The following is a 22,963-nucleotide window of genomic DNA, read 5'->3' as shown; positions in this document are numbered from 1 at the left end:
TTTGAAAGTCATTGACATGAAGCTGTTGACGCAAGGAAATGTAGAAAGTAGAAAATACCCTGGAATGTTTTATTCACAGAACACTGATTTAGCTAATCCCACTCACACATTCAAGCAACCTGTGCATTATTGCTTTGGAAATGTTAGGTGCACCTCTGTTAATATTTTCTGTTTGCTACACTCAATCCTGCAATCTTTTATAATGTTTGCGGTAATGAATCGTGATGTCTTGGCACGATCAGGATATATGTCAAAATACAACCGCGTCACTGCTGCAACAGTTTAGAGGCATTCACTATAAACGAAATCCACATCCATGTCTTCGATTTTCATATACATTATAAATGTCTGAAAAGTTTAAAGAGCAAGTTGTCTGTTTGCCAAAAGAGCAGAGGATATACTATCGGCTTCAAGTGCGTAGATAAATACTCGAATCGTATCTGATCAAGGAGTTTACTTGCATTTGGTGCAAAAGGTCAGACGTTTGTAGGGTCTTTTTTCCTGACTGTTGGAGAGTGGTTTGCGTCTTATGTCATTGAAGCGCTGTTCTAAGGCTCTTTAAATGCCAAAAAGAACATTATATACTGTGTATCTAAAACTGGCGTGGGTGAAAAAACACGATAATAGAAGCAAAAACGTCCCAGTAATCATGGATCCGTAAACGAACCGTTTGCGAGATCAGTGCGAATGTATGGTTATGAAATTCTACGTAAAAACAGATGCTGCTCATGAGTCACCACATCAACAACTTTTCTCACTCAATATATGATGAATATATGATTATGTGTGCTAGGGGGTGACTGTCTCATTGGGCAACTAATTCTTCAAATAAATCTTATTGTATGCAGCAAGCTCTGGATTATCCGAATTAATGCAGACCCGAGACTGCACGGGTAACATAAAAACAGGGATAATCCAAAATTCACCTAGTGCCACATGTCACGTATGAAAGTGTAGTTTATTACTTAAGCGTTTTCGCCGTAAAATTACAGTTTATTTACGAATTTAATCTTAAAACGTAGTATTCATTATGACTTGCTTTCATTTCATTTTTCGAAAACAACCATGTAATTTTTCTGTCCTTTATCCATCCAGATTTTTCATGAAGACAGCACATTTTTGGGAGAGTCAGAGCATCGGTTATAGTTAAGCGAATTTTTTCCTGCATATTCTAACAACAAACGAAAACATTTCAGCGCCTTGGTGTATATGACAACAGATTTCTCGATCTCCTCGTATCCACTCCGTTCGTCTACCGAACACACTTCATTCGCTACATCCGTGTCACTTAGCTGTTCAGATCCCGGTCATGGAGATCGCTACTGAACCAGTCGCTCATGTTTTCATCATTTAGCCTTCACAAACAGAATTCTTTATTGAAAACAAAAATATTCATTCTAATTATAACAGAATACTTCAGGTTTCCTTTTTTATATCGCAGAACCATACACAAATAAGCCGCAACCCGGAAAATTCGCAGCCGGATAATTGGGAACTTGATAAACCTTCATCCGTGTCAGTGCAATCCGTAATTAGAGTTGGATTTAAAATGAAGTGGTTCAGAAAATCCACCGCATTGTGCACTATAACTGGGTGAAAATTGCAGCTCGAAATACAGTATTTGCCCGTTCTGTACAAATCTTGAGTGATCATTCTAAAGGCTGCCTGGCCCCCTTCGATTTTCTTCATACTTAACTCAGTTGTCGGACATTGGGTTGGGTTGTTTGTGGAAGGAGACCAGACAGCGCGGCCATCGGTCTCATCGGATTAGGGAAGGATGGGGAAGGAAGTCGGCCGTGCCCTTCGAAAGAAACCATCCCGGCATTTGACTGGAGCAATTTAGGGAAATCACGGAAAACCTAAATCAGGATGGCCGGACGCGGGATTGAACCGTCGTCCTCTCGAATGCGAGTCCAGTGTCTAACCACTGCGCCACCTCGCTCGGTTGGCCGGACGTTAGTTTCCTATTGCAGTAAGACACAGTTCTCAAAAAATCGTGTAGTTCCTGGGCAGAATCTTTCTAGCAGCAGTTTTTTCTTACTCTCATTTAAATTCCATATTTATTAACACATAGAAATGTTAATCAAAAAATCTTACACGTATTTTTTTTAAATAAAACGTATTTTATTTTTAACTGCTGGTTGTATGAAAACAAATTAACGAATGCCTTATTGTTCAATTCGAAAAAAATTATATACATCATTAATACTGTACAGTTTCGTAACAGGAAGAGTATCTGGTCGCCCAGTGCCACTAACGTTGGCAAATGCAAAATAACATGCTGACTCCGTAAAGATACGAGATCAGGCTACGAAAATGAAGTAAGAAGAAGAATAATAATACTGTTCAGTCTCTACAAATAAAAACTATTTTATTTTGTATTTGATGTTGCACATTGTTTTACCATATTTTACTTCATTGCGAACACTTGCAGTCTCGTGCAAATTAGTAAGTAAAAATAAAGAAATCTTACTTGTATTTAAAATTTTGAGTCAATACTTATTAGGATTTTTAATAAATAAGAAATTTAAGGAAAAAATGTTGTCACATGGTAGATACGAATTACAAACTTTGCGATTACAAGACTTTTACGTAACAGTCTGAACTACCGGCGATTATCTTGAAGTACTGCAAATGTTAGTACCTAATATTGACTGGAAATCATCTGCTCTTCAAGTGCGATTTTTGTCGAATGATTTATCCGTATATAAAGGTTGATAAAAAAGTATCCCATATATTGAGAGGTGGTAGTATGCATCAAAACAAGAAAAAAGCATCCCGTAAATATGGGCTTTAAAATGCATACTTTAAGAACTATGAGCAGTTACTCATGTCCGCTATTGGGTTATTCTATATCATCTCATAAGGGGTGACAAAGTTACCAGTGACCATAAAAGAATTTTATTCATATTTGTAAATGAGTATCTATATTTCTTAAGAGCACTATCCTAACTCTAACCGTTTCTGATAAATTCAGGTTAAAGTCTCAAGGATATATACTCTGTCATTAATCAGACATCAGTATCCCTATTTTCAGATATCTGATATTTAGTAGTGAGTTCACAAATAGATCCCAGATTTTTCATGTTTCAAGTACGTTGGCCACTAATTTGATGTAATGTATACAAATTAGAGTACAACATTCATATGTTTTATGAAAAATTTTGGAACACAGACTTTTTCCAGGCTGTGCTCTAAAATCATGATTTTTTTAAAATCTAACTACGTAAAGAAAGCAATACAGAGCTCACCTTATGCACAGTAACTCTTTGCTTCCATTATTAAGTATCAATAATACAAAAAAGCTTGTAGTACTGCAATTAATAGTTCTCACCTTCACTTAAAGATGACTCCATTTGAAATAAACATCAAATTGGACGAACTTCTATGACCTGACCACGGAATCGTTTAGCTGAAATATTTACAAATCTAGTAGCAATCTTAGGTGCAATCGTTTGCATAAAAAGAAGTAAAATGCCCAACAGGCGTCGAAAACAAAGTTGAAACAATAATTCATTCCATCATCGTCGGTGCTTTCCGTTGGACTTCGAGAACTTCAGTAACGTGTATGCCCCCCGCAGGGCTTATCGCGTTTATCACTGCCTGGCACCTACATAGCATACTCCGTATATGGAGGTTACCATATGGTGTCCGTTCCCATTCTTCAGTGAGAGCCGAGCGAGTTCTTGGAGAGTCTGTGGTGGAACAGGAAGAGAAGGAATACCTCTGTCAACCACGCCCCACATATGCAAGACGGGGTTTATGTCGGGACTCAATGTCAGCCATTCCACAATCTGTCGATTTCCTGGGAAACATTTGACTGGTACAACTCACCACGAGTCTCTACACAGGGTCATAACTTTGCGTCAGAGGATATCTGGACTCGTCTGTAAATAACACTTTTCGCCGGTGGCGAAGTTGCCAGTTGATGTGTGTCACTCGAGGTACTCGAACAGGATGGATCATACAGTTCTTTCTCGTATAGAAACACGACCGAAAATCCATCCTTTTTGGATGAAATAGACCGCTCTTGCAAATTGTACTACATTAATAAGTCGCATTGCATGTTTTTGGTTGAATACAAGTGACAACTGCCATCCGTATACTTCACTACAAAACAATGGGACACCGGTAAGCTCTTCCTTCTGCGGGTCGCCTGACACTAACACATAATACAGCCAATACATAGAGAATCATTTTAATTGTCGCATTGACTGAATGCGAAATTCTCAAACATGTAATAAGGTCACAGATAACGTCTGTGTCAAAATAGATTTAACATGGAGGACAGTGAAACATGTGTTCCCTTAACTTTTTTGAAAAATGTATATGTGATTGACCTGTAGACCAGAGCTGTAAATGGGTGAGAGTTGAAAATAGTGTCAATCACTTTTCTTGATGTGTATGTTGTAATTCACTGTTAAATATCTTTTCAGATTGGATTCACAAATACGGTGACATATACTTATTTCAGGTATATAAATATTTCAGCATAACATCAAGCTAATATTCAATTGTTCACGTAATCCGACCCCCCCACCCCAACAACCCCCCCGCCCCCTCCCCCAAGAACTTGGAATTTCGTTACATTTCACCATTTTTCCCAATTGAATCATTTTAAGTGAAGGTTATAAGTATTAATTGCAATACGAACTCCTTTTCATTATTGTTTATTCTTAATACTGAAACTTAAAAGTTACGGTGCACTAACTCACTCAGGTCTGTAATCCTTCATTGTATGAAGGTCCGAGTTTTTTTAAAAAAATCACGAACTTAGAGTACAACCTTCAGAAAGTGTGTGTTTCAACATTTTTCATAAACAATTTGAATGATATATCTCAGTTTTTATAAATTATACCAACAAAGTGGTCTACATAATTGATGGACAAAAAACTGAGGTCTGTAAGTGAACTCATTATTAAGTAGCATATATCTGAAAATAGGGAAATTATGCCTAACTAATGACGGCATACGCCCCCTTAAGCCTTCAAACCTGAATGTACCAAAAATGGCTAGAGTTAGGACACTGTTATTTTGCAGTTTACTATTGAGAAACATGGATGTCCATGTACCAAATATACTAAATTCTCAAATAAAATAAAAATCTGTGAGTTTACCCCTAATGATACTATTGTGAAAGACATTTCTTCTGTTGCATGTTTTTCTATTGCGAACACCTATAGAATTCATTAAACAAATGATTAAACAAACTAGAACACATACTTCCGTTACTGTGAAACAGCAGAGCCTCTAATATAATGTGCTTGCTATTTCATACAATCTCCAGTTGATTCAATTTGCCAGACTATAACAGAACATCATGTCTGCCATTTCCGGTATGAAATAACAGGCTTCTAGTAAGCTGGGAAATTCAAGATAAAACTACACTGTTAAAGGTTTTCAGAAATTTGTCGTAACACAAACTAGTTCCAGTAGAGCTAATGTGTGTGCAGCACATAGACGAAACTGTGTATGCTGATTACAGTAATAATGCTAACAGATGTTTACTGCATGCTAAATCCATGAAGACTAACACAGAAATGTGTCCTCATTTTTTACAGCATTTTGTAAGTTGTTGGTAGAAGCAAAGAGCTGAATTGCCCTCTCTGTTTATTAATTGGATAGCCACTGAATTGCTATTTATTTATTTAACAGCATAATAATAATTATTAAAAGGTGGCAATTTTATTTAAGCACTGTTTTTACTCTTTCGATTGTTGCGATTCAGCGATAGTGCAATGCTGCTCGCTTTGGAGAACACACATTTTATAAGAATTATTTGGTCCAGGAAACACTTTTGCGATCACGGTTGCAATTTAGACGGTATTTGCGTATTTGTACTGATTAAAAGTTATCGTTTCCGAAAGATGCAGGTTAGATTAAAGCTGTGTGCATTTTTGCGCGTATAATGAAAATATTCATAACGTGTCGCGTAACAAAAAGAAACATGCGAATCACAACAGTGATCAAACGAAGAAAATATATTATAATATGAATATTCTTCGCTGTTATTCAGGACAGGCTCAGATTAGACCTTGCAATTTTTAGTTATAGGAAACCACAAGACGTTACACTTTAGAGATATTTGTTTTGAATAACTTGTATTTACCTTCTCTCTCTCTCTCCTTTTTACAGCCTTTATACCTTCACATCGATTAAGGAACTTTTCCTTCTCTACCGACCAGTACGAGAACAAAATTCAGACTCAACAAAATGTCTTACATCGAATTATTACATGCTTAACCCTTAACAATCATATATAGTTTCGTAGTACAGACAATGCTAATTTATTCCGTGCACTAGAAAGTCTTTGACACACTGAGCACAAAAAATCAAAATAATAAAATTATAATTACATTTTTAAAAGCATGAATACTTCTTTAAATCATGAAAATAAGGTTTGACATTGTGGTAATATTAATTTTCATCGTTGTAGCACTACAGAGCTCACATTAAAAGAGCTGTGTTTCAGAGTAGCGAAGATGAAAAAGTGTTCATAGCTCGTAACGTATGCATTTTGCAGCGTATGTTTACTAGACGCTTTGTATTGTTCATGTCCCCTTTACCGCCTCTCCAAATACGAAATAGTTTTTTTAACTCCCTGTATACTATTTGGCGAATTTAAAACATTGAGCTTATACATGGTACAGTCACATCAATGTGCGTCCACTGAGTGCCGACAGGTAACATCTTCAGATGAATCACGTTTTATGCTCCACTAGATAGATGGCTGTTGACATGTGCCGCGTCACAAGTCTGAAAACAAACACCCTGCAACAATCATCAGAAGGGTCCAGACCAGAGGCACAATGGAAGACACAACAGATCATCACAAACATACATCTATGAGGAAGGGATTCTCGAAGCACAATGGATCAACATAAGTGCGCATATATCCTTGGGGACCACGTCCACCCCTACATGAGTTTGTTTTCACTGTGAACTGTTGCACCTGTCAGCCGGTCAATGCAACGTATCACACAGCTCACAGTGTACGTGCGTGCTTCTAAGACTGCCGGTCAATGCAATGTATCACACAGATCATAGAGTACGTGTGTAGTTCTAAGAGAACGAGAATGAATTTACCGTACTTCCCTAGTCACCAATCTCCCAGGATTTAAACGAAATAGAGAATCTGTCGGACCACCACAATCGGCCTGTTTGTACCATGGATACTCAATCGAGAAACCTAATGCAGCTGCCCAAGGCCCTGGACACGGCATGGCTCCGCATCCCTGTCGGTACTTCCCCAAACTCACTGACTCTCTTCCTACACGTCCTGCAGAGATCCGCATTGCAAAGCTTGTTATTCGCGCTTCTGACGGTGGTCACATTAATATGTGTGGACATTGCAATACAGCTGTCAGCAATATCATATAAATCTGTTGGAATTACGTTTTTGCAGATATATATAACTCAAATTTATCTTTGACAAGGATAGAGGCTGAAGCAATGAATGAAAATTTGTGTCCGCAGTGGGACATACTACACAGATATGCTAGCCATTACACCACTGTTGCGTTGTGGTTACCACAGATGTCTGTGGTACAGACAGCATGTCCCCCTTAGGTATAAAGCTCGTGTGCTATTCTAGTGCCGAAGAGCGTTGGTGATAGTGATCATGTGAGAATGGGAAAAATGGGTTGAAGGTTTGAAGTTTATGCTAGGGAGGACGTTCGCTTAAGTAGTCCATTCAAAATTGCTAGCCACAACGTTATGGTGGTGTAAGGACTGGGGTATGTGGCTAGTAAGCAGGAGTCCTTGGTTCACGTCCTGGAGGTGGCACGAATTTTAATTTATTCTTTCACCTTCTATCGTTATCGAATATCCCACAGGAGGGCCAGTCCGTGTGGTCCCCACGCTAGCTGCCTCGCCTTGCATTCGTCCGTTCTCAGCGAGGCGTGCTTCAGTGATTGTGTGGGTTGGCCTACCTGGGCCTGCGCTGCCTGGCGCGAGCCCCTGTTGCGAGAGGCCCTGGCGGCAGACAGCACGACGCGAGGTTCGAGCAGGCAGGCGGCGCCAGCCCTCACCCGCTGCTGCGTCGCCGACAGCTCCAGGCACTGCACCGACAGCCTGCCTGGGCTTTGGCTACCACTGCCTGTGAAAGAAAACACACTGGCTCAGATCCCGTAAGTCCCCAGCACAAACACTACCTACAAATAAATACACACATACGTGCACTCAAAGGACCCGAAGTGTCTCTTCCACATTCTAAAAGAACGAGGTCTCAATCCCAAAACCACTACAATTATTAGTGGTACACTAAATTATACGAAATCTAACGTAAAATTCAGGTAAGAAATTTTAGAATATTTTGAAATTACAGTAGGAGCGAAACAACATTAAAGCCCCTAACCATTAATTTTTAACTGTCTCCTACCAAACAGAATCCAAGAGTGGTGAAAACAAAAATAGAGCTTAAAATCGACGACCCAGACAAATTAGGAAGAACACATATTAGGGTAGAATAGTTAGATTTCCCACAGGACATTCTATGTCAGGACATTCCAACAGCGTAAAAACAGCAGAGAGATTCTCGCTGTTGTTGACTTCAGTCTGAAGACTGGTTTGATGCAGCTCTCTGAAATCCCTGGGCTAGCAGGACAGAGCGTATCGGTTATATTTGTGGAAAGTGGCCAAAATAGGTTACTGCCAGTTGCACTCAATATATAAACTTTATTTCTTAAAACACACAATTACACAAGCAAGAATCAAAACTCTCAACGTTTTAACGAAAGACCTCCTTTGATATAACTTAGATCGGCTGAAGGCCACATCGAAAATCCAAGCCACAAGGCCTAAACAAGGAGTTGAGGTACAGGAGTTCTTCTGGAGGTTTCACTTCAAGTTTTTTTCTTAGATATAAATAGGCTCAAAGCCTTAGCTTAAATTTTTCCCATAGAACTCGGCTTAAGGTCTCACATTAATCAGGAACAGTGTTACAGCTTAAAGCCGAGACAGAGGTTTTCAAAGTTTACTCTAAATAGGCTGAAAATTCGGCTGAAGGCCGCATATCAACAAAACAATTTAACGGCTTCAGGCCTAGGAAGAAGAGCTTTCAATTTGAGAAGGCTGAAGGCCTTATCTTAAAATATTTCATGTAAAACTCGGCTGAAGGCCTCACGTTAAAGAATAACAATCTTATGACTTAAGGGCAAGACAAGGATTTTGAATTTTTAATTTAAGAGAGATTAAAACTCTGCGAAGGCCACACACCATGCAAAAAACGATTTTACAGCTAAAGGCCTAAAAGGAAGAGCTTCTAAATTTCAACTAAAATATGCTAAAGGCTTCATCCTAAAATGCTTCACATAACTCTCGGCTGAAGGTAACATACGAAAACCAAACAATCTTACGGCTTAAAGCCCAAACAAAGAAATTTCCAATTTTTAATTTAAGCTGGAAAACTCGGCTCAAGGCCATATAAAAACTAGAAAATATTTCTTACGGCTTAAGGTCTAGACAAAATTTTTCAGCTTTTGATTTGAAAAGGCTGAAAACTCGGCTGAAGGCCACATACGAACTTGAAACCAATTTACAGCTTTAAGCCTAGGCACAAGGAATTTTCAATTTTAATTTTGAAAGGCTGAAACTAGGCTGAAGGCCACATACTAAACAAGAAACAATTTTTTACGGCTTAAGGCCTAAGAAGAAAAGCCTTGAAATTTTAATAAGCTAAAACTCGGCTGAAGGCCACAAAAAGTACTTAAGACTAAAAAGGAAATCAGTATGTAAAACACAAGGAGCGGCGCTCAAAAGATTCCAAGGGTCGGCCTGGGAAAGTAATACTACATCTACATCTACATGATTACTCTGCAATTCACATTTAAGTGCATGGCAGAGGGTTCGTCGAACCACAATCATACCATCTCTCTACCATTCCACTCCCGAATAGCGCGCGGGAAAAACGAACACCTAAACCTTTCTGTTCGAGCTCTGATTTCTCTTATTTTATTTTGATGATCATTCCTACCTATGTAGGTTGGGCTCAACAAAATATTTTCGCATTCGAAAGAGAAAGTTGGTGACTGAAATTTCGTAAATAGATCTCGCCGCGACGAAAAACGTCTTTGCTTTAATGACTTCCATCCCAACTCGCGTATCATATCTGCCACACTCTCTCCCCTATTACGTGATAATACCAAACGAGCTGCCCTTTTTTGCACCCTTTCGATGTCCTCCGTCAATCCCACCTGGTAAGGATCCCACACCGCGCAGCAATATTCTAACAGAGGACGAACGAGTGTAGTGTAAGCTGTCTCTTTAGTGGACTTGTTGCATCTTCTAAGTGTCCTGCCAATGAAACGCACGCAACCTTTGACTCACCTTCCCCACAATATTATCTACGTGGTCTTTCCAACTGAAGTTGTTCGTAATTTTAACACCCAGGTACTTAGTTGAATTGACAGACTTGAGAATTGTACTATTTATCGAGTAATCCAATTCCAACGGATTTCTTTTGAAAATCATGTGGATCACCTCACACTTTTCGTTATTTAGCGTCAACTGCCACCTGCCACACCATACAGCAATCTTTTCTAAATCGCTTTGCAACTGATACTGGTCTTCGGATGACCTTACTAAACGGTAAATTACAGCATCATCTTGCGAACAACCTAAGAGAACTGCTCAGATTGTCACCCAGGTCATTTATATAGATCAGGAACAAAGAGGTCCCAGGACGCTTCCCTGGGGAACACCTGATATCACTTCAGTTTTACTCGATGATTTGCCGTCTATTACTAAAAACTGCGACCTTCCTGACAGCAAAATCACGAATCCAGTCGCACAACTGAGACGATACCCCATAGGCCCGCAACTTGATTAGAAGTAGCTTGTGAGGAACGGTGTCAAAAGCTTTCCGGATATCTAGAAATACGGAATCAACTTGAGATCCCCTGTCGATAGCGGCCATTACTTCTTGCGAATAAAGAGCTAGCTGCGTTGCACAAGAACGATGTTTTCTGAAACCATGCAGATTACGTATCAATAGATCGTTCCCTTCGGGGTGATTCATAATGTATGAATACAGTATATGCTCCAAAACCCTACTGCAAACCGACGTCAATGATATAGGTCTGTAGTTCGATGGATTACTCCTACTACCCTTCTTAAACACTGGTGCGACCTGCGCAATTTTCCAATCTGTAGGTACAGATCTATCGGTGAGCGAGCGGTTGTATATGATTGCTAAGTAGGGAGCTATTGTATCAGCGTAATCTGAAAGGAACCTAATCGGTATACAATCTGGACCTGAAGACTTGCCCGTATCAAGCGATTTGAGTTGCTTCGCAACCCCTAAGGTATCTACTTCTAAGAAACTCATGCTAGTAGCTGTTCGATTTTCAAATTCTGGAATATTCCATTCGTCTTCCCTGGTGAAGGACTTTCGGAAAACTGCGTTCAATAACTCCACTTTAGCGGCATAGTCGTCGGTAACAGCACCATCGGCACTGCGCAGCGAAGGTATTGACTGTGTCTTGTCGCTTGTGTACCTTACATACGACCAGAATTTCTTCGGATTTTCTACCTAACGCACGTTTAGGTGAGACAGGCAGCCAGACTGACAACCTCTTAATCGGAAGTCAACCCAACCGAAAGCCAGCCGACGAACCAACCATCAAGATCAGTTCTGCTCCGCCAGACCAGCAAAACGACATCAAGGTGTCAACAGAACATCGTTCTGGATACTGGTGCCCAATCCAGCCAAGTCAGAATAAACGCCTAAAAGTACCAACAACACCTCAGCTGTCGAACTACACGCCGTGCTGGACAGCATCAACACGACGAGGAAAATACACTGCCAAAAACTACGTCAACGACCAGGACAGGTCACCGGAACGCCAACGGCCACAAGGCAGAAGATACCGCTGGTACACTTCATTAATGAAGGAATGAATTAAATGAAGTTAAACACCACACAAGAAGACGGCTGCAATTCTAGCCGACTTCAATGAACACACGTCGATGCTCGCAGGAATCTCCCAGAAAGCGACAACCAGGATCAAACGAGGAGATGTGATAGCAGTTGAGGCTTGATAGTAGGTCAAGTGAGCGCTCAAATTTAGTGTCCAGGATCGGTGGGCGACGAACTTCGTAACCCTCGATAGAAGCGCCTCACAACTCCAACCACGCGTGCACGCTGCCAGCGGCTTCGGCCTGACTACGCGCCACGGAGACTTCTTCGCTGCTCTGAGCCAACCAACCAACTGCCCAACACCCGGAAAAGGTCAAAAGATCAGATGCACGCCGGCCGATGAGATGACCGACCGAACGGCCAACCAATGGTCGTTGCCGCTCCAGTCTTCTTCAGTCGGACAGTACATGCGTGTCGCCAGCGGTCGGCAGGTACTGGCTATCCACATCTCTGGCGCTCGGTGCCCGACGCTGCTTCCTCCCCAACTGCACTGCTGGTCCGTCTCCAACTCACTTCCAGACACACAACGATCCGGAAATACTATCGGTCGTTCCAGAGATGGTACGACAGTGCACTTATCGATAAGCGCTGCTGCTGCCACTCACAGGCAAGTAAGGCAGAAGTTAGTGACGCCAGTAAATGGAATAAGAAAACGAGGCAGCAGTACTGTGACAGAAGATGACAAACGATAAATGAAACTTCCTGGCAGATTAAAACTGTGTACCCGACCGAGACTCGAACTCGGGACCTTTGCCTTTCGCGGGCAAGTGCTCTACCATCTGAGCTATCGAAGCACGACTCACGCCCGGTACTCGCAGCTTTATTTCTGCCAGTATCTCGCCAGGCTGTGGCTAAGCCATGTCTCTGCAATATCCTTTCTTTCAGGAGTGCTAGTTCTGCAAGGTTCCCAGGAGAGCTTCTGTAAAGTTTGGAAGGTAGGAGACGAGATACTGGCAGAAGTAAAGCTCTGAGTACCGGGCGTGAGTCGTGCTTCGTAGCTCAGATGGTAGAGCACTTGCGCGCGAAGGCGAAGCACGACTCACGCCCGGTACTCGCAGCTTTACTTCTGCCAGTATCTCGCCAGGCTGTGGCTAAGCCATGTCTCTGCAATATCCTTTCTTTCAGGAGTGCTAGTTCTGCAAGGTTCCCAGGAGAGCTTCTGTAAAGTTTGGAAGGTAGGAGACGAGATACTGGCAGAAGTAAAGCTTTGAGTAGCGGGCGTGAGTCGTGCTTCGTAGCTCAGATGGTAGAGCACTTGCACGCGAAGGCAAAGGTCCCGAGTTCGAGTCCCGGTCGGACACACAGTTTTAATCTGCCAGGAAGTTTCATATCAGCGCACACTCCGCTGCAGAGTGAAAATCTCATTCTGGAAACAATAAATGGCCTGAACACGAACCGCGCACGGCTCATTCTCCATGTACCTTACGCTGTGCAAGCCTCCTCTTCTCCGAAAAATTACTGCTGCCTACATTCTTCTGAACCTCCCTACAGTATTCCCCTCTTGGCTTCCCTCTAAGGTATTTACCCTCCACACTTCCCTCCAACAGTACACTAATGATCCCTTGATGTTTCAGAATTTTCCATATCAACCGATCCCTTCTACTAGCCAGGTTTTGCCTCCTATTTCTTTTCTCCCCAATTCTCTTCAGTACCTCTTAAGTCACGTTATCTACCCAAATGACCTTTAGCATTCCTCTGTAGCACCACATTTCAGTATCATATAATCTCTTCTTATCTAAACTGTTTGTCACCCATGTTTCACTTCCATACCTGGTTACACTCCATACAAGGAGCTTCAGAAAAGACTTCCTATCACTTAAATCTATATTCGATATTAAAAGAGTAAGGCATCAAATATCAGTCGAAAAAACAAATACACATCTAGTAACAGTTCAAAAAATATACATACGGGAAAATTAAGAGAGGTTCTCTGTTCATGAACTTAATCGAAATTACACAAGAAACTGGCCAAGAAGAACACTGGAACAAAATTCGTTAGTTGCAAAACGGAAACAACTTTCAAGCTTAAGAAAGGTAGCCACAAAAAGAAATGAATCTCTCATTACACAAAAGCCAGCCACTATAAGACAATCTCCAAACCAGACCGTCCTGATGGCGATGAAACGCTAATTTAAAATAGAAAGGGAGAGACTGCAGAATTCAGAGGGAGAGAACGAAAAATAATTACGCAAATATAAGCCAAAATTATACAGGGTGCTTCAAAAAGGACTTTACAGCTTCAAAAATTCATATAAATTAATTCATGGTACCTGTAGAGGTGACTGTAGTGTCAGTTTGTAGGGAAATACATCAAGTCTTATCTCGTGTACGCTCTAGTGCCGAATCGCATCGCAAGGAGCGCTACTGTCACTTGAGTCAAAGAAGGCTGCCTTCACTGGACCCGACCGTGCGATCTGTGTGTTTTGCATTGAAGAATCGAAGTCAGCGACAACAGTTCCGCGTAATTGCCGTACCAAGTACGCTAAAGATCCTCTTAGTAAGCCTGCAATTTTTGAGTGACATAAATGTTTTTTAGAAACAGGGTGCTCGGTAAAACTAGGAAATCATCAGGTCGTCCAAGCACATCTGACGACGTTGTTGAGCGAGTGAGACAACGTTTAGTCAAGAGCCCTACGAAATCGACCAGACGTGCATCTCGCGAACTGAAAATCCCACAGACGACTATTTGGCGTGTGTTGAGAAACCGTTTGCATTTGGAACAGTACAGGTTGACGATCGTACAAGCAATAAAAGACAGTGAAAATTCCTGGCAGATTAAAACTGTGTGCCGGACCGAGACTAGAACTCGGGACCTTTGCCTTTCGCGAGCAAGTGCTCTACCATCTGAGCTACCCAAGCATTACTCACGCCCCGTCCTCACAGCTTTACTTCAGCTAGTACCTCGTCTCCTACTTTTCAAACTTCACAGAAGCAGTTTGGAAAGTATGAGACGAGGTACGGGCTGAAGTAAAGCTGTGAGGACGGGGCGTGAGTCGTGTTTGGGTAGCTCAAATGGTAGAGCACTTGCCCGCGAAAGGCAAAGGTACCGAGTTCGAGTCTAAGTCCGGCACACAGTTTTAATCTGCCAGGAAGATTCATATCAGCGCACACTCCGCTGCAGAGTGAAAATCTCATTCTGGAATAAAAAACACTGATAAAATTGCTCGCAAGAGCTTTTGTAAGGATATGATAAATCGATTACATGAGGATGAACATTTTTTGGACAAAATTATCTTTTCTAAGTGGCAAAGTTAACACAGATAACTATAGGACTTGGGGCAGTGAAAATCCACATCAAACATTGCAACATGTTCGTGATAGCCCTAAACTGAACATTTTTTGTGCATTGAGCTAAAACAAAGCGTAAGGCCCCTTTTTTTCCGTGAGAGAACCATCAATGGGATAGAGTACCTAGACACGTTACAACAATTTTTGATGCCACAGATCGATGAGGATGACCAAGAACGAAATGTTTACTTCATGCAAGATGGTGCGCCACCCCACTGCCTGGATGGCATCCGGGATTTTCTCAGAGACCATTTTCCAGGACAATGGATTGGCCGTGATGCGCCAAATGCATGGCCCCCACGTTCCACGGACTTGACACCACTCGATTTTCTCTTTGCGGATTCATCAGGGATATCGTGTCTGTACCTCCTGTGCCGGCTTCTCTAACTCAACTTAGAGCAAGAATTTACGCCGCCACTGTGTAAGTTACACCTGCAATGCTACAGCGAGTTTGAGAAGAAATTGACTTCCGGTGGGATGTGTGCAGGATAACCAACGAAAGGCACACACAACATCTTTAGTTTAAGGTAAGAAACGTATGCGTTTCCCTGCAAAACAACGCTAAATCCAGCTCTATATATTCTTTCAGTAAATTTATATGAAGTTTTAAAGTTGTAAAGTTCTTTTTGAAACACCCTGTATTAAAGAAGGACCATACAGACTCAAAAAACAAATTGAAAAGTACACCAACATTTATTCAGACACAAAAAAATGCATGTTAAAATTCTGTGAGCATATTAAAGTAATGGAAATAACCAGATTAACTAACCAGGTTGTGAAATTGTACGAAATTCTCTCTCAAACTAAACTTGAATCAATAACATAGATCTGTACACTCAAATGAGTGCTGAGCCGTGCACAACTCCATTCAGTAAACAGAAAAATTTTCAGGCAGAAGATTCAAGGCTGCCAGAAAAGAATAAGATTCACCAGAAATGTTGATCTGCCGAGCGAAAAGGAATTAAAACAACGTGAACACAAAGAAAAGCTATAACAAAACACTGAATATACCCGTTGTTGACCATATGATGGCCATCTACTATCTGATTGTGAGCAATGCATTGGTATTGAACGTTTCAGCCAATCCATTCTTCTCTGTCACACTGACTACCAATATCAGGTCTACGACTTTTACCTCCAATAAAATGTCGACAAATGCTAAGTGAAAAACACTCTTTCAAATTCTTGAGGTGGTAGAGATAAAATACAGGAAGGGATGGTTATTTAAGACTTATTCAGAAACTAGACTGCAGTTATAAGAATCGAAGAGCATTAAAGGAAACCAATGGTTTTGGAGGGTGTGAGGAAGGATTGTAGCCAATCCCCTCCGTTATTCAATCTGTCACACAGAGGAAAGTGCAGGTGACTCAAAGTGTAGGGAAAATATTATGTAAACACTTGCAAGTTTGTCGATGACGTTGTCGCACTGTCAAAATGACAATGGTCATGGAAGATTAGTAGAATGGTATAGACAATGTTCAGAATAGAGGTTGATAGATGAATAACAACAAAATTAAACAAGTGTGATGGTTTAAAGGCGAATTAAATCAGTTGATGCTAAGGACCAAGATCTGAGACACTTGCAGAAGTAGGTGGGTCTTGCTATTTGGGCGGCAGAACAACTGACGGCGGTTGAAAGTGAAGAGAATATAAAATGCGCACTACCCACAGCGAGAAAAGAATTGCTGAATAAGAAAAATATTGTTGACATCGACTATAAAAATGAATGTTGGGAAATTTTTCCGAAGGTGTTTGTCTGGAGTTTGGTCTTGCACCAAGGTTAGGCACGGACGTTACACAGTTCTGGTTCTGACACGGAGAGAACAGAAGCTTCTGATGTGTGATGCCGCAGGAAAAGGGTGAAAATTAGATGGATATAGCAGATAACTAATGAGTAAATATTTAACAGACTGGAGAAGCACAGCTAGACCAAAAGAAGGCATAAGGTGGTGAGGCACCAAGGAATCGATAGTTTGGTAACGAAGGGACGTGTGGAGGCTAAGTATTTTTAAAGGGATCAAGACATCGCTTCTTCTTTTTATATTGTTATTTAGAATTTACCACAGAGGGGCATGCTGGCAAAGGATAAAATAGGTCTCTTCCGATGACTATACATATTTAAAAGAGGTTTTAAGAGACACAAAACAGATGACAATAAATAACTTTTTTTAAAAAATACATTTATGGACAATTTTTATCATTTTTAAAACTTTTTAGACGTTTTTACACTACGGTTAAAATATAATCACTGACCGTACGTAATTTTAACGCTGTCAAGGAGGAATGGTATGATGGTGGTGTACGAAAATTATGATGTTCATGACGGATGTGGAATGATGAGTATGACTACAGGGTCCTGTCAAAACCGCAGGTAGCAATTAAAAGTCGTTGAGATGGAGGAGGTGGAGCAATGTGACTAGGCCTGGAAAGAAGCGTCTATCTTGGGTCGAGTTTCATTGTTGGGTTGTGAAGTTGACTGAAGTGCCGACAAGAGAAGATGCATAAGGCACAAAGGTGCACGGAGGGTGGGAAATGGATGTGAAGAATCAATAGGGTACCTGGATCAGTGATTCCTGGATAGGACATTGGATGCCAGGACTGGGTTTTGTGGTTGATGTATCGGATCCGAAGGCGCTCCGGGGAGAGAAAAACGTGTGGGTAGTGAATGGACTGTTATAAGATCCCAGTTGGGCAAGTTAGGTGGCGAGGAGAAATGCGCGTACATTGTGAGATCGTTTCAGATAGACTGTCTTGGAAGATCCAGAAACGAGTCTGTTCAGTCATTATCTACGTATAAATGATTTCTATCTCAACAATACTTCACGTCCATTCCCTCGTAAGCTGTCCTTCACGACAGCCTTACACCAAAATTCGCCTCAAACAGATAATTTACAACAATGTTAATTGTTCCACCAGCATTACTCCAAAGGAATACATTGGGCAAATACTAAATCACAGTATTATCCAAAATCCCTCTTTCTCTCTTTATATTCATTTCAGATACATTTCATACATTTCAAGAGATTTAAAAAAATTAGGGGAGGTGGAAATCTACGCAACATGAACATAAGATGGAGCTGATGAGGAATTTATAGGTGAGGATAATGGTACAGGTATACAGCCCCAGGTTTAGCCTGTTGATACTTTTAGTAGTTTTAGTCGGTTTTGATCTTTGTGTTGGATGGTAAGGAAGTGTGAATTCCATGTCAGTTTTCTATCAAGAGCTATTCCTAAATACTTTAACTTGTTGGTTAGATGGATGGGCTGGTCAAAATCTGAACGACGTAAGCCCCGAGTGGTGTGTCCAAAGATGGTAACTTGGTTTATCCGTAGATTTGCTTGGAATTTCCACGTTATACACTACTCGACCATGAGATTCGAGTTGCTGTAGGTGTGGGAACGGGAGAGCTGGAAAATGTAAAATGGTTGACTACAGTAAGCACGTTCAGTTTCATGCAGAGTGCAGCAGTTACACTGAGATGTATAGGGTTGCACAGGGCTGACTAGTGTAGAGAGCTGCGTCGAATCAGTGTAAGGAAAAACACTACAAGATTTTGAACTATACTACTCACCGTGGCGACAGAAATTCTCTTCTTATTAACATAAAATGTATATCGAATTCAGTTCACAACTAGCGTAGTCGGTAGCTGGGCTCTGACCTGTGCTGGCGTTGCTGGCAGGTGTCTGCTCTCTGGAGAACCCACGTTGCTGCGGGGCCGTCCTCGTCGCTGCGCGTTTCCTTCGAGTGAGCGGCCGCGCCGGCATCGAGTAGCCTCTGCAACATACAGTCTGGGCTTAACAACCAAAGGGTAAACACCAAGTAGCGAGAGCTAATTAAAAACATGCTAACACCAGACAATATTAGACCAATACTGGTAGCTATCTGTGAAACATAGCCATGTGAAATATTTACGTGTCGTGAACAGCTCGCAGCGGCATACCACACAGCCCAGATCTTCCACCAACGCTACTTGAATCTCCTGGTCGAGTATCAGCTTCAAGTAAATCCGCAAAAAAGCCAAGCTGCCATCTTTGGACGTACGACTCGTCCAGATTTCCACCACCCCATCTACAACCAATTCATCCCTCGGACTAACACAGAATTTAAGACTAACCCTTGACAGAAAACAAAGAAAGTTACAATCCACCACAAAACCCAAAACAGTCTACAGCTACTAAAGGCCGCACCTCGGGTCTACATCTTCCTGCCATCATCCTCACCTACAGATCGCTCATTTATCTCATTCTAACTTATGCCAACATTGCCTGGATCTCAATTTCCACTAAAATCTATAAAAACGTAGAAATCCTGAGAAAACGTGCAGTCTGCCTCACCTTCCGTGCTGCCTAAATTCTCCCAAATCGCATCTGATAACAAATGATGTACTCCCCACAACTCCTTCTCTTGTTGGTGCACCTTCGCATCCAATACATAAACTGGAAAACCCATTCCTAGTATCCTATCCGATAATCACCAGTACGGGTAACCGCCCAGCTACTAAACCCATATCCTATATTCCATGCACCTTATGCCGAATTCATCCTCTCCCGCCGGAACTTAAACTAATTCGTCCTGAGACATCGCGTACATGTAGTGCATATCCATCATTTCTGACAGTGAATAATCGTTGTGATTTGTTGTGATCTGTTTTGATGGAAGTTCCTTTAAAATAGAACCAATGACAATCACACATACAATGCAAACACCATGACAACAGTAAACAAGAAAGCAAGTAAAAATGCACATTTGAGGTAAATTGCACAATCAGGCATCACTACAGGGAATAATCGTTGTCACATTTTTTGATGGAAGTTACTTTAAAATATAACCAATGACAATCACAACATACAATGCAAACACCATGACAACAGCAAACAAGAAACCGAGCAATAATGCACATTTGACGTAAATTACACTATCAAGAGTGACTACAGGGAATTTCTTTCATACCTCACTAACGAATGATTTTTGGACCAATGCTCATATTGCTATGCTTCGCGAAGACATCTACCCTGATATGCCAAAACTATTCCACTGCACTATCTGGGCACGGCACGAGAAATAAAGGCGTCTGATGAATTAATCAGGCACGGGAGCGATGATGACAAAAGTTACATGCTCGCAATATCTAGCTGCCAGACAACGTAACCACTGTTCTGTTTTCCGCGAACTAACGATAGGCGGCTGCACGCCTTGCGTAGTTCTACCTGTCATCATAACAGCTTCTGACAAAGGTGTAAAGGATTTAAATTTAATATAATTGTATCTAATTCTTTTACGTATTTGCAAAACTACTTTGTTTAATGTAATAGTGTGGATAATTTAAAAATGTATTTGAAATTATTATAAGGCGAGAGAGGAATTTTGGATAATAATGTGATTTAGTTTTTGTGCAATGTATTCTTTTGGCGCAATGCGGGTAGAACAGACAAGAACAATCGCTGTGAATTATCCCTTTGAGGTTAATTTTAGCGCAAGGCACTCGTGAAGCACAGCTGAAACACAGATGATTTCTAGACAATGAGTGAACAGACATGTTGCGGGATCATCAAAGACAGTGTATTTGAAGTGATTTCACAATGTAAAGACTGTCAGACAGGATATATTACTTATACCTATGTGTTGTTGATAGCTTAGTGCACAATACTGGACGCTGCAGCCTGTGGCCTCTTAACGTGAAATGCAACTGAAAAACTGGGAATGAACGAAGGCTACTTCTTTGGGTGGTGTGGCCATTAGTAACGGTGACCGCTGTCACGACGCCTAATCACTTGTGAAGCATTACTGAAGCCACATTTCAATAAAATAACCACTCTAACAAGATATCGTAATTATAACACTCCACATGAGCGACGTAAGTGCACTGCCTTTCTATTTTACATCAAACGGATTTAACCGTATTCTTTACCTCAGTTTATGAGTAGTGACAGAACTCTCTCTCATAATAGATAAAGTTGTGCAATAAAAGTATTTGGCAGAAAAATGCATATTATTGACTATGATGAAATTTATCTAATGTTGAATCATTTCTCCTTATTTTTCGTTAATTAAAGGAGCCTAGTCATATTTCTTACCGGCCCTGCTGGAAAAGCTCCAATAATAATAATAATAACAGTCATACGTAAACAATATACAAAAATACAAGTACGTTCTGGATGATGGACGAAAGACGATATCGAGCAAGTGATCTCTCTTTTTTGGACCAGTGCATGGAATATGATCTGAACTCCAGTTAACACTGCCATGAAGGCCATTTGCCTTCGCAAAGTTTTCACTAGTGGTATTTCAGTCATTCTTTGCAACTGATTAATTCAGTGAACAGGAATAGTTACTGAAAATTGTATTATTGCAGATAATACAATAGACACTTGTTTTGCTAGACTTTACACTTGTTAGCTATTTAGCTACCCTTAACAGAACCATTATGGTGGTTAAATCAAAAAAATTGAATCATTTCATTACTTATGGTTACACGATTTAAAGTAGAGACTAGCAGTTTCTCCCTTTAGCAAGCGCACGTGCTACTGTAAGTAATTGTGTTTTTAGGAAAAGGACTATCGATTTCGTGATTGAAGGTATGTGTATTTGGATGGAGATGATAACTTTTATTAGGATGGTACATAATCATGAATATTAGTGCAAAACTCATAAGGTCTTTGTATACTATTAAAGATCAGTTGTTGCTGGATCTGTTGGCGACCGTTTCTTTTTCTTTGTTAGTCCGAAAGCCTCAGGGCATACACAGTCATCTTAATACTAATCAGCATATAGACAATAATTGAGCTAATTATTTTTGTTGTTGTGGTCTTCAGTCCAAAGCCTGGTTTGATGCAGCTCTCTACGCTTCTCTATCCTGTTCAAATGCCTTATCTCCTAAAAACTACTGCCACATACATCCTTCTGGATCTGTTTATTCTGCTCATCTCCTGGTCTCCCTCTACAATCTTAACCCCCCTCCCCACCTCCGCCATGGCACTTCACTCTAATACGAAATTGGTGATTCCTTGATATCTCAGAATGTGTATACCTCCTCAATAGTTACATGATCTACCGTTTCTGTTTCACTTCCATAAATAGCTACTCTCAATGCAGATATTTTCTGAAAAGACTTTCTAACACTTACATCTGTATCAAATGTTAAGAAATTTCTTTTTTCAGAAACGCTTTTCTTGCCATTGTCAGTCAGATTTTATCTCCTCTCTACTCCGGCCATCATCAGATATTTTGCTGTCCAAATATCAGAACTAGTCTACCACCTTAAGTGTCTCGTTTCCTAACTAATTCTGTCAGCATTTAATTCGTCAGCACTTAACTCGACTACATTCCCTTATTCTTGTTTTGCTTTTGTTGATGTTCATCTTATACCCCCCTTCCAAGACACTGTCCATTCCATTCAACTGCTCTCCCAAGTTCTTTGCTGTCTCTGACAGAATTACAATGTCAATGGCAAATCTTAGTTTTTATTTCTTCTCCCTGAACTTTAATTATTACTCTAATATTCATCTTTGGTTTTTATTTACTGTCTGCTCAATGTACACACTGAATAACATTGGGGTTAGGTTACAATACTGTCTCAGTCCCTTCTCAACCACTGTTTCCCTTTCATGCCACTCGAATGATAATTGCCGTCTGGTTTCTGTACAGACTGCAAATAAGCCTTTCGCTCCCCGTATTTTACTCGGGCTGCCTTCAGAACTTCAAAGCGAATATTCCAGTCAACACCATCAAAGCTTTTCCTAAGTCTACAAATGCTATAA

The 22,963-nt window shown here is 40.8% G+C and overlaps 1 protein-coding gene across 1 annotated transcript in view; it reads right to left on the bottom strand.

The window, feature by feature from the left end:
• The window catches only part of LOC126188557 (uncharacterized), a 162,061-nt gene that overhangs the window by 16,936 nt on the left and 122,162 nt on the right, over window positions 1-22,963 (bottom strand). Inside the window, exons 5-6 of the mRNA XM_049930157.1 lie at window positions 18,865-18,980; window positions 7,932-8,098 (exon numbers count right to left, since the gene is read on the bottom strand). Coding sequence (XP_049786114.1) covers window positions 7,932-8,098; window positions 18,865-18,980 — 283 coding nt within the window. The remainder of the gene's footprint in view (window positions 1-7,931; window positions 8,099-18,864; window positions 18,981-22,963) is intronic.

The sequence above is a fragment of the Schistocerca cancellata genome, chromosome 5 (assembly GCF_023864275.1).
Source record: "Schistocerca cancellata isolate TAMUIC-IGC-003103 chromosome 5, iqSchCanc2.1, whole genome shotgun sequence".
Taxonomy (NCBI): Eukaryota; Metazoa; Arthropoda; class Insecta; order Orthoptera; family Acrididae; genus Schistocerca; species Schistocerca cancellata.
Note: the sequence above shows the minus strand (reverse complement) of the source record. Positions and strands in the feature narration are given on the sequence as shown.